Here is a 13010-nt window from a genome sequence, read left to right as displayed (position 1 = left end):
GCTCAGCTCGGGCTGGACTCGAACTGCTGTTGCTCAGAGCTCAAACTCTTGAGCGAACAAAATGTTTTTAAGGCTCATACATATTGTAGCACATATGAGTACTTCATTCCTTTTTTTGCAAAATAATATTCCATGTTATGGATGTACATATTTTATTTATTCATTTGTCAGTTGATAAACATTTGGATTATATCCATTTTTTACCTATTATGAATATTGCTGTTTTCTTTTTGTTTGCGATTATCTGGCCTATCTTTGATCACCTATCTACCTATTTTCATTCTTTTTAAAAAAATCTTTCTTTGTTACTTTTAGTTTTGTTTTTTTTCATATTTAAGATCCAGCTAGATTTTTGTTTGTTTGTTTTGTTTTCAGTTTGGGTTATTTAATAGGCAGTAATAGTCTCAAAAATCTTTCTCTTCATCAGATGTTTGCTCCCCTTGCAAAGCTTTTCGTCTTTGAGCTTGAACGTGGAGCTTTACTCCATCAATAACATGATTCTCCTGTTGTAGTACATTATGAAGTTCTTCTTCTGAAGAAAAGTGTACCCAACCCATACCTCTGTGAAAGCCAGTCTCTTTGTCAAAAGGTACAGTGCACTTTCGTATATGGCCAAATTGTGCAAAGTGTTCTCTCAGCTCACTTGAGACTGCGGTCCAGGGAATTTTTCTGACAAAAGCAACGGGCCGGCCAGTAGTCCTCAGAGCCATAGCACCCCTCACTGCTGAAGCCGCCATTTTTAGGTGGAGGGACCTTCGTCCAGCTAGATTTTTTAAAAATCCAATTTGACAAACTCTGTTTTTGAAAGTGGAATTCAGACTGTTTATTGTATGATAACAGATATATCGGATATTATTCCTTTCATTCTACTTTATGTTTACTATTCTACTTTATTTCGTCTTTCTCTTTTTCCTTACTTTTGCCGCCTTGATCACATTTCCCTATCCCTCCCTGTTATTTTAGAAGCTCTACTATGCTTTTCAATTCTACCATGGTTACCTTCCCATTGTTAACATCATAAACAAATGTATATTTCTTTATTAACATACCACAATTAAATAATGACTAAGCCTTTAGAGAACATTTATTTTTCTATTTCCCCCCACTCTCAATGCCTCCATTTTGCTAAACTAGATTGATATTTCTGGTCCAGAGTTTTAATTAGATTTCTCTTTAGTTCATTTCTTCTGTTTTGATCATAGTTGCTTAGAACAAACAATGCTAGTTTTTGGACACTTTTACAACTTTCTCAGAAGAAGCCTAAGGAAGGAAAGTGAATTATCTTTTTTTTTTTTTTTAAGGAGAGCACAGCTCACAGTGGCCCATGTGGGGATTGAACCAGCAAACTTGGTGTTATCAGCACCATGCTGTAACCAACTGAGCTAACCTGCCACCCCAATGAATTATCTTTTAGCAAAGTACTACTTTGCACGACTGGTCATGCTGACCATATTCCCGATCCCAGGTGAGCAGGATGTGTGCTGATAATAAAAAATAATCTTCTGTTTTGGGATGTCCTTAGCATATACATTCTCAGTCCATCCCACTGGCACTTGTGGAGACTACAGATGTGCGTTGTGCTTCCCTCTGCCCTGCTTTTTGCTTATCTACCTGAAATAGTTTCTCTCTTCCATCTCCATCTCCATCTTCCCAGGCCCATCTCTTCAAGAAGGCTTTTCTGATCCAAACGAGGTGGGAGCGCTTCTTCCTTTGAACCCCACAAGGTACCTTATTTGTTATCTCTTTTGACACTCACCTTATTGGGCCTTGTGTTACTGAGGTTTGGGTATTTGCATATTTTTACCTCTTTCCTCTTCTCTTGGAGTGTGGGGAGGTATCTTGTCTTTTTTTTTTTTTTTTTTAAAGATTTTTTTGGGAAATTGGGGGGGGGAAAACAGACAAGTTGCTGTCCTTTTGTTCTTCAGTCTAGTTGTGGAGGACATCACTTCACTGGCCCATGTTGGTATTATTATTGCGCTCTTCCTGGGTGAGGCAGATCGATCGCTGGCCATTGGAAGGCTGCTCATGGCAGCTCACGGCAGCTCAAGCTGGCTGCTGGCTGCTTACGGTAGCTTACAGCAGTCCACTGCAGCCTATGCTATTGCCGGTGCTCACAGCAGCCCAGCTCTAGAACGAGCTGTTGTTCACCATCTTAGCTGTAGAGGGCACAGCGTCACTGGCCCAATTGGGATCCGAACCTGTGGCCCTGCTGCTCAGAGCTCGCACTCCCAATCCAACTCTTAACCAATGAGCCACTTGGCCGGCCCCGGTATCGTCTTTGTATCCCTGGTATCTAGCACAGTCCCTGGCACATAATACATACCGAGATGAAATGATTAGATGTACTCTAATAGATGGGTCAAGGAATCACCCACTTGAATGACAGAAGAAGCAGACTTTGATTTAGTGAAGACTTTTGAGCACTTTTAGCTTTTACATCTATGAGACAAAGTATTTATAGAGAACTGTCTTCATTGTGCCCTAGATATTCACTTTCTTGAGAATTCCCTTTCTAAAAGCAAAACATTTATCACTCACTAATGGTATTAATAACTATCCTTCATCTAGGGCTTCCCACTCTCTACTGCTACAGTATCTTGGGAATTTTGATGTGTTTAGAAGCTAAACTTAAAAAAGTGGTAACACGGTACATTGTTTTGTACACCTGAAACTAATAAAAATAAATACACATAATGTAAAAAAAAAACCCCACAAAAGTGATAACATGGATTTTTTTCATGTATCATTATCCTGTTACTTTTCACTGTTATCAACCAACCAGATCCAGGTGTTTTAGCTCTCAATTACTGTAGTGTCTGTAACAGGGATAAATGCTCATTTAGGAAAAAAAACTATAATACGTACCTTTTCTGCTTCTTCTTTAATTTTTTTTTTCTGTCTCCTTGCTTTTATTTCTGTTTGTTTAATAAATATGTTTCAAGAGCTTGCTGTTGCTGCCCTTATACTGGTGCTTCAGATATATCCTGCTCCTCTTGCATAGACTCAGGGGCTAGTGGGAAGTCAGACAAGTCAACAGTCAAAGTGGCTGGGGAAAACAGGGCCTCCTACTGAGCCAAAGAATGCTTCTCAGAGGCTATACAGATCAGAAAACTGAGAATGAGGGAGACTTAACAGATATGGGTGGTGGAAGGAAAGGGTGGGAGAATAGTATACTGAGCAGAAAAATCAAGTGCCAGAGAACATTCACATACTTGAAGAAGTGTAATTACCTCCGAGTGGTTGGCGTGTTCCAGCAAGCGATAAAGCTTTTCTGTCTGCCTTTCCTGTTTCATTTAATTTTAATTTATTTTTATATTTTTTAGAAACACAGTTGGCAAGGCACTAGTGATTTAGCTACATGGCAAAACAGGCTCTCTGTTGTGGTTAATACCAAGCAGACCTGTGCTAACTATGGCTCTTAGGAACTTAAAGCTTAAAGGCCTTGGCCTTGGCCTCCCAACCTAGAGACTTCTTAAGTGCAGGGACATTATCGGATTCACTCTCTGCTCTGTGTCCCCAGCCCTGGTACAGTGCCAGGCAGCAGTCAGAGCCCAGTAAATATTCATCTGATGAATAAGATGACCACTCAAGACCCTGGGAGAGATGAATATTACCCTTTGGCACACTCTCCACTGCTTGGGGCCCGCAAGGTGGGTCCTGGGGTGTCTTTGAGCAATGAAGTAGTTAACTTAGCTGCAGGTCTCCTGTGACAGATTTACTAAGGAGAACCTATTCACAGAGCAGTGAAGCCCTTGATATTGTCAGCCAATTAATTCCTTAAATACTCCAAGTTAGGAAAGGCCTGCTGATTTGATTTTATCTGCTTTTAAGACTGATCTTTGATCATATCCCATTCCAGCTAGACTTCCTCTCCTCTTCTTCCCTCCTCCATTACTGATGGAATGGGATCTAATTACCTCATCACCCCTTAATTTATTTATGAAAGGGCTGAGGTTAAAGAAAAGAACAAAACTCCTGGGCCCTTTGGGGATCTTAGGTAAAAGCTTTCCTTTCTTTTTTCCCTCCCTGATGCCCAATAAAACCTCCTTTTCGGTCTCCTGCAAGTTGGAATTGTTCTTACTTACAAATTTAAATAAACTTCCCTCCCAGGGCTGAGTGGAGGCCAGCCAAGTGGGTAAGCTTGCCTGCCACTCCCAATGGATCAATCAATCTATCAACAAGAATTCATTGATCCCTCAGTAAGCAGATTTCAAAACCAGCACACAGCTCCTGGACATCCTGGCTTCCTCTTCACAAGACACTTGAGGAAGAGGAGTGTTTTGAAATTTTTAATTTTATTACTCAAATATTACATGGCTACATTCAGCTTTTTAAAAATTCCAACAACACAAATATGTGGCATAACAAGTGAAAGGCTTTCTTCTCTTTCCTCACATCCCATCCCACTGTTAAGAGCTTGAGGTTGTATCCTTTTATTCAGACCTTTAAACAATGCACTTTCATGCATGTACACCTGTATAAACATCTTACTTAAAAAATTACAAATGGGATCACAATGTCAGTGCAGTTTTTATTTTAGCAGTAAGTCCTGGACATCCGTGCAGTCAGACCACACAGATATATGTTTAAATGGCTGAAATAGTATTTAACAGCATAGAAAGGCTATTATTTATTTGTTTCCTTACTGACGGGAGTTAACATAATTTCACATCTTTCAGTATTACAAGCTATGTTGCAAGTAACAGTTCTCTGGGATTATCCATTTAACCATGCATTTATTGTGGGGTCACCATGTGCCACGCACTCTACTCGGGGTTAGGGGTAAACGAAACAGATACCTAAAAACAGTTTTGAGTGATGGAAAAGGGGTTATTTTCTTTTTCCAAGAGGCCAGGACAGGCTGATGATCGTTCTCTACATCAACCCACGAGGCCGAGGAGTCCGCCGCGGTGTCTACCCAACATGGAAAGGGGCTCCAGGACCCGTAAGGTTTTGGCGAGGAAGAAATGTGGAAAGGAGTGCTCTTTTCACGGACGCCCAGGGTCTGAATGCTGCGAGTCCGGAAGCGCTACATGCAGCGAAGACCTGCTCATCACACAACATGCGCTCGCACGACGCAGGTCCGGCGGGGCCGGGCGGGGCCGAGCGGCGCCGAGCAGCGCGCGACCCTCGGCGCGCTCGGGGAAGTACAGGCCAGAGCGGCCTCTCTGGCCACCGCTCCCGCGGGCTCTATGACACCGCGTTGGCTCGCGGGACGGGGCGGGATTGCCTGAGGGGGAGGAGACTACTCCACGCTGTGCGTCTCGCGGTAAACCTCGAGCGGAGCGCTCTCGCGAGAACTGGGGAGTATCGCGCTTGCGCACTGAAGTAGCGCTTGGTGGTTGTGGCACCGCCTGCGGGTGTGTGAAGGAAGACTGTAAGTGTGGAGGACATTGCGCCCTCGGCGACTCACCACCATGAGCGGCACGTTAGCTAAGATTGCGGAGATCGAAGCCGAGGTAGTGGGCGCAACTGGCACTTTACTCTCCGTCGGAGTGTTCTTTCTTCCGCGGCGTTGCTACTGATTGAACTCCTTTCTGCACCATGGGGCCCGCGTTCCTCGACTCCCCTCAGTGCGGACCCGCTTTTCCCGATTTCCCCCCTGTCCGGGTCGGCGTTCTCCGACTTCCCTCCTCCCGGGCCCGCGTTCCACACCCCTGCACCTTGTTTGGTACTCTCTTCCAGAGTTCAGTTCTTGTCCGAACATTGTTTCTTTCAGTCTTCCTTTTTTTGTGAGCAACACAGAATCCTGTTCCCGTATTCTAGCTTTCACCGCTCGCGTACTTCAGTATCTTTCCTTGTCATCATCCCTCGAAACCCCCAACCTTCCTTAATCTCTACTTGGATGACTCTCTTTCCTAGAGTATTGCTTCCGGGAATAGGGTCTAGAAATAAATTGACATCTGTGGTAGCTGTTGATTCCGCCTGGATTAGCGTGTGATTCTATTGCCAGAAGCGCTCAGAGCTCCTTAAACTGGGCGAATTGGTGACTTGTCAGATGGGGCATGCCAGGTACAAGCAGTAAAAAAGGAGTTAGCAGATGAGTTTTAGTCTAGTCGGTGGATGCTAATTGTAATGACCTTGGTCATGTCTCTCCTCTATGGGCCTCAGTTGTTTGCTCTGTAATGAGATGAATGGGCTGGGTGATGGAGAGAATGGATTTTTACTCTTTTAATTCAGACTGAAATGGGTATACTGACATTAGAGGGACCTAGGAAAAAACATCATTCTTTCAGAGCTGGGGGAGCATTCATTCTGGATATTTTACCCTGTAGAAACTGCTTCTGATTTATGGCTGTGATTCTTCTCTTATAGATGGCTCGGACTCAAAAGAACAAGGCCACTGCACACCACCTAGGGCTGCTTAAGGCTCGCCTTGCTAAGCTTCGCAGAGAACTCATTACTCCAAAAGGTGGTGGTGGTGGTGGGCCAGGAGAAGGTTTGTGTTTTTCTTCAACATTTTTTTTCTGGTGTAATTTCTACCAAAATAATATAAGCATAATGATGAAAAAATAATTTTAAAGTTTGTGTAAAAAAATTTTTTTTTCTATCAAAATAGGTTTGTGTTTTCTAAACCTAAATTCTTTTTTTTTAAGATTTTATTGGGGAATTGGGGGAGGGGAACATCGATGGGGAATCTGGGAAGAGGAACAGACAAGTTGCTGTCCTTTTGTTCTTCAGTTTAGTTGTGGAGGACGTCGCTTCACTGGTCCAGGTTGGTATTATCATTGCGCTCTTCCCAGGTGAGGCAGTCACTTACCAGCCATTGGATGGTCACTCAGGGCTGCTCATGGCAGCTCACGAAAGCTCACGCCTGCTGCCCGCCAGCCCCACTGCAGCCTGTGTGGTCACCGGCGACTCACGGCAGCCCAGCTCCAGGTCGAGCTGTTGTTCACCATCTTAGCTGTAGAGGGCACAGCATCACTGGCCCTCATGTGGGATGCCAGCTGGGTCCCTGCTGCTTAGAGCTGGCATCCCAAGCTAACTCCTAACCAATGCACCACTCGGCCAGCCCTAAACCTAAATTCTTGAGTCCTGTATTTTATATTATTCTGCTGGTTTCAAAGGTAAATGAATATTGTTTAAGTGAACTAGGGTTTTATTTATGTATATCTTATATCGATCCAAATAGATTTACATTGGCTTACAGAAATATATACATATATACAGTTAACACTAAAAAAATAAGTAAGGAAATTGATGCAAAGGGAAATGAAGGTAGGAAGAATAAGTTGAAACCAAGAGAGAGAAGGTTAGGACCAAGTAATGCCATAGGTTTTGTGTACTTCCAGAGAAGGGCTACAAATTTGGCTTTGAACCTGTTTGCAGCCATTGTTAATAAAAACAAAACAAAAACAAAAAAACCTCAGAAAACCCAGTTAATCACACAGTTCCCAGGATTTGTAAGACAAGAAAGAAACCCATTTTTAAGACCAGTTATATGTAATATTTGAGCCTTAAATACAATGGGTAGTAGAAAGGTATATAACAGTTTAAGTGGTGGAGGAATAAAGTTTTTATATCAAACACTGTTAAAAATTGTGAATTGCTATGGGGGAATTTTGTGTGCTTAAATTCTATTCTAGAGGTAAACTGTAAAAAATTGGAGAAATATGTCCTAGAGAGATAATACAGCCGGAATGTGAAAGGAATTACATGAGCCTCAATACTCCCAGGGATAACTTTCTTCCTCTTTTTTGATATTTATTGGTATTTTAGGTTTTGATGTGGCCAAAACAGGTGATGCTCGAATTGGGTTTGTGGGCTTTCCATCTGTGGGGAAGTCAACACTGCTCAGTAACCTGGCAGGAGTATATTCTGAGGTGGCAGCCTATGAGTTCACTACTCTGACCACTGTGCCTGGTGTCATCAGATACAAAGGTGCCAAGATCCAGGTGAGTCAGGCCTGCAGGCCAAGAAAGGGAAAAAATTCGTTCTTTCATTCATTTAAAAAGCACTTATTAGGAGCTTTCTATATGTTAGATCTGATCTTTGATCAACCAGGCCCTCACTGTCTAGCAGGGGAGATAAAGCAGTAAAGACAGTAATATAGTGAGATAGTGAAAATGCAGAGAAAGAAGGGATTACTTTTTTATTTGAATATTGGGGGTGGGGGAAGGTCTGGTAAGACCAAAAAAGCTTTATGTAGAAAGTGACAATGGAGGTGGGTTTTGAAGTTCAAATAGAATTTCACCAGCTAGAGAAGGTAAAGGACAATTTCAGGGAGCTGTAATGGTGAATGAACAGCCTACTATGGTGTAAGCTTAGGTGTTAGGGAGTATTTGTAACTGAATCTGAAAAGGTAGGTTGGAGCTGAATTATGAAGGGCCTGTGTGCCTGCTAAGGAAGTTGAATTTCATTTTGTACATAGCTAGGAACCATTAGAAACCTTTAAATGAAGAAATAATTATGGTCAGATTCTTTTTAGAAGATAATTCTTATCTGTAAGGTCTAATGAAGTTGGTGTCCTAAGAAGTTCTTAGGAAGATGATAGATTTTGGGCTTCCAAATGAGGAGTCCTTTTGGCTATGAAAGAAGGTATATGTTAAAATAATGGAACATATTCTCGTTGGTTGCGAAGTTCTGAATTCCATATTTGAATGTAGGCTAAAGGTTCCCAGACTTTCTTGGTTCACAGTACCTTAGTGTCTCAGCAATTATTTCATGACATCTTTTCTTGTCCAGTAATTTTTTTATGGTGCCCCAGGCCAAAAGAAATAACTAATGGTTCTGTTTGTTAAATAGTTATGTCCAAAAAGCATAAGTACTTACTCTGTCCGTACAGCCAGTTATTTACTAATGGGATATGTGCACTGTTGGGTACCACATAACTTCTCTAATCTTGGAAACAGATTGGATACTGCCACATTTGTTTACTTTTCCACATTGACTTTTTGTGTGGTGCTTTTTACAATAGCAACCACTGAAAAATCCAACTTCCCAAAGATTTGGATCTGACGTAAGTAAAAGCAATGTAGTAGAATTTAATATTGAAATTGTGAGCTTTCTGGAGCTAGTATTTCCGTCAATGTCTGACAGAATTTCTGGCCCTCAAGGTGTCAGTGCTCTGTGGTGTTAGAATCTTGTTGCATGTTTGCCTGTGTGCATGTGCTAACATGGCCTCAAACGACTATACCCAACAAGCCCAAAGCTATGGGGCCTACCCCACCCAGCCTGGATGGGGCTATTTCCAGCAGAGCAATCAGCCCTATGGATAGCAGAGTTACGGTCCTTACAGCCAGTCAGCAGATCCTTCAGGCTATGGCCAGAGCAGCTATGGTTCTTAGCGACAGACCTAGAACACAGGCTATGGCTCAACAGGTGGCTATTGCAGTGGCCAGAATTCTCAGTTGTCTCATGGGCAGCAATCCTCGTACCTTGGCTGTGGCCAGCAGCCAGCTCCTAGCAGCACCTTGGGAAGTTATGGTAGCGGTTCTCAGAGCAGCAACTAAGAGCAGCCGTGGTCCCCAGTCTGGTGTGGTGGACAACAGCAAGGCTGTTGCCAGCAGCAAACGTCTAATCCTCCTCAGGGCTCTGGACAATACAACCAGTACAACAGTAGCAGTGGAGTGGGTAGAGAGGGTGGTGGCGGTAACTATGACCAAGATCAATTCCCCATGAGTGGTGGCGGCAGTGGTGGTGGTTGTGGCAATCACCACCAGAGTGGTGGTGGGGCAGTGGCTATGGGGGAGGTCAACAGGACAGAGGAGGCCATGGCTGGGGTGGTTACAACTGTGGCAATGGTGGCTGTGAACCCAGAAGTCATGAGGTGGCCATGGAGGCAGAGGCAGTATGGGAGGAAGTGACTGTGGTGGCTTCAATAAATTTGGTGTCCCTTGGGACCAAGGATCATGTCATGACTCTGAACAGGATAATTCAGACAACAGTGCCGTCTTAGTGCAAGACCTGGGCGAGAATGTTACAATTGAGTCTGTGGCTGATTACTTCAGGCATATTGGTATTATTAAGACAAATAAGAAAATGGGACAGACCCTGATTAATCTGCACACAGACGGAAACAGGGAAGCTAAAGGGAGAGGCACTGGTATCATTTGATGACCCATCTGCTAAAACAGCTATTGACTGGTTTGATGGTAAAGAATTCTCTGGGAAGCCTCCAGGTCCATTTGCTACTTGGGGTGGTGGCAGTGGTCATGGAGGCTGAGAGAAAGAACAATGGGCCGTGGAGCCTGTGGAGATGGTGGTCGTGGCCGGGGAGAATTCCTCTGTGGGGTTGGTGGTGGTAGAGGACAGCAGTGAGCTGGGGACTGGAAGTGTTCTAATCCTACATTTGAGAACATGAACTCCTCTTGGAGGAATGAATACAACCAGTGCAAAGTCCCTAAACCAGATGGCCCAGGAGGGGGGACCAGGAGGCTCTCAAATGGGGGGTAGTTATGGAGATGGTCATTGTGGTGGCAGAGTGGGCTGTGGTCCGAGCAGCTACTGAGACTGAGGCAGGGACCATAGGGGCTTCCAAGGGGGGCGGGGTGATAGAGACTCCAGGCATGACTACAGACAGGATCGCAGAGAGAGGCCATATTAACCTGGTTCCTGAGGTTCTGGAACTGCTTTTCTTCTATACCATGTTACCCTCATTATTTTGTAACCTTACAAGCCCGATCACCCACAGATTTTTTTTGTGTCGGTCTATGTAATTGTAACCATATCTGTGGTTTCTATTAAAAACCATCATTTTAGTTAAAAAAAAAAAAAGAGTTGCTGTTTCTCTTGAAAATTTAGAATATCTCATGGTACCCCTAAAAATTCTCTGTGGTGCCCCAGATGCCTGAGCCCATCATTTGGGAACTATTGGTGTACACATTTGTTTTCGTTCTTGCTGAGCTACACAGTGAATTGTGAGGTGCATTCATGCTTCTTTATTATAGAATCTGAAGTAGGGTGGTAACAGTGTCCTGGTGGTATTTTCAGTGGCTTTTTTCTGCTGATTAAGTGCCCATGCAGAGACTGGAATTTGTATCTTTCTGGGACTCCATGTCCAAATGTATATAATAAGAATGATGATGCTTGGGCATATCTGGACCACTGCTTGGCTCCATCTGGTTTCAGAGTCTTGTTAGTCACAGCGTTGGCAGCTCAGAGAATAAATAACCTCTTTGCTGATGGGATCCTAGTGACACTTCTCTCAGGGCTTCTGAGTTTATCAGAAAAAAGCTACTTAACCCCTCTCTTGCCCGCAAAACCTTAATTCATGTCATACTCTCCTGACCTTTTAGTTTTGGGGTTTTTCCCCCCATTTTTTCATGATACTTTGTTTTCTACCTGTATCTTTTGCCTCTGTTTTTCCTCCCCTTCTGACTTTCTCCAGAAACCAGGTTAAGTAAGCACACTAGTAGGTATGCTTAACTGCATTAAGATAACTGCCCTCAAATGTTTCCTTTTTTTTTTTTAAAGATTTTATTGGGGAATCGGGGAAGGGGAACAGAAAAGTTGCTGTCCTTTTCTTTTTCAGTCTAGTTGTGGAGGACATTGCTTCACTGGCCCATGTTGGTACTGTGATCATTGCGCTCTTCCTGGCTGAGGCAGATTGGTCACTGGCCATTGGACGGCTGCTCATGGCAGCTCACGCTGGCTGCTGGCCACTCATGGTAGCTCATGACAGCCCACTGCAGTGCCACTACAGCCTACGCTGTTGCCGGTGACTCACGGCAGCCCAGTTCCAGGTCGAGCTGTTGTTCACCATCTTAGCTGTAGAGGTCTCAGCGTCACTGCCCCATGTGGGATCCGAACTGGTGGCCCTGATGCTTAGAGCTTGTGCCCCCAAGCCTACTCTTAACCAACAAGCCACTTGGCCGGCCCTCAAATGTTTTTTAAATGGATGTTTTGTGGCAGAGGACTCATTATCTGTGACTTGGTGGGAGCAGCACAAAGTTAGAACCATTTAATAAGAGTTATAAGGGAGGAGATTTCTGGGTTTTTGTTAGGAAGGAAGATCTTTTTAAATTATGGTGTTTATATTTCACCTTTCCAGAGCCCCAGGACTCTTATTGTCCTATGTATGTAATTGACCTGGCACATTTAAGTTACCTGCTTAAACCTCTAAAGGCATTTGAGTTTGAAGTAGGTTAATATCCAATTCTTTTTTTTTTTAAGATTTTATTGGGGAATTGGGGGGGAGGGGAACAGCGTTGGGGAATTGGGGAAGGGGAACAGACAGGTAGACAAATTGCTGTTTTTGTTCTTCAGTCTAGTTGTGGAGGACTTCGCTTCACTGGCCCATGTTGGTATGATTATTGTGTTCTTCATGGATGAGGCAGATCAGTCGCCGGTTATTGGTCGGTCGCTCACACGGGCTGCCGGCCTCTCACACTGGCTGCCAGCTACTCATGTAGCTCACGGCAGCCCACTGCAGCCCCGCTGCAGCCTATGCCGTCACAGCAGTTTATCATCTCAGCTGTAGAGGGTGAGCGTCACTGGCCCTCAATGTGGGATCCGAACCGCAGCCCTGCTGCTCAAAGCTGGCACTCCCAAGCGAGCTCTTTTCTGACACCTCCTGCTTAAAACCCAAAAGGTCAGAAGGATCATGAGGCCCCGCTTTCACGGTCTGTATTCGTACTGAAAATCAAGATCAAGCGAGCTTTTGCCCTTCTGCTCCACGGGAGGTTTCTGTCCTCCCTGAGCTCGCCTTAGCCAAGCGAGCTCTTAACCAGCTGAGCCACTCGGTTGGCCCTAATATCCAATTCTTAAAATCCTACATTTCCATGATTTAAAGAAATATTTTTTCTTATCTCTTGGTTATAATATGAAGTTCAGGTATGTAAAGCATTGGCTATTTTTATTGAAAAAAAAAAGTTGCCACATTTAAATAGTTCAGTGTAACTTTAAAAATATTTCCCTCTTGGGCCAGCCGAGTGGCGCGATGGTTAAGCACTGGCTTGGGACGCCAGAGGGTCCCGGTTCGGATCCCACATATGAGGGCCAGTGACACTGCCCTCTACAGCTAAGATGCTGAACAACAGCTCAACCTGGAGCTCGGCTGCCGTGAGTCG

The 13010-nt window shown here is 44.0% G+C and overlaps 1 protein-coding gene and 2 pseudogenes across 2 annotated transcripts in view; 2 read left to right on the top strand and 1 right to left on the bottom strand.

Moving 5' to 3' along the window:
- Positions 1-369: 369 nt before the first annotated feature.
- LOC109383042 (SRA stem-loop-interacting RNA-binding protein, mitochondrial pseudogene) lies at positions 370-751 on the bottom strand (annotated as a pseudogene).
- Positions 752-5313: 4562 nt separating this feature from the next.
- Positions 5314-13010, top strand: part of DRG1 (developmentally regulated GTP binding protein 1) — a 29022-nt gene continuing 21325 nt past the window's right edge. The window contains exons 1-3 of one of the 2 annotated variants that reach the window (XM_019643232.1): positions 5314-5459; positions 6316-6439; positions 7720-7895. In XM_019643232.1, coding sequence (XP_019498777.1) covers positions 5418-5459; positions 6316-6439; positions 7720-7895 — 342 coding nt within the window. In that variant the 5' untranslated portion in view covers positions 5314-5417. The remainder of the gene's footprint in view (positions 5460-6315; positions 6440-7719; positions 7896-13010) is intronic. The other variant, XM_019643231.1, reaches the window with a different exon arrangement.
- Positions 8854-10862, top strand: LOC109383102 (RNA-binding protein FUS pseudogene; annotated as a pseudogene).

This window comes from Hipposideros armiger, unplaced genomic scaffold (assembly GCF_001890085.2).
Source record: "Hipposideros armiger isolate ML-2016 unplaced genomic scaffold, ASM189008v1 scaffold_75, whole genome shotgun sequence".
Taxonomy (NCBI): Eukaryota; Metazoa; Chordata; class Mammalia; order Chiroptera; family Hipposideridae; genus Hipposideros; species Hipposideros armiger.
This window is presented reverse-complemented; position numbering and strand designations above follow the sequence as displayed.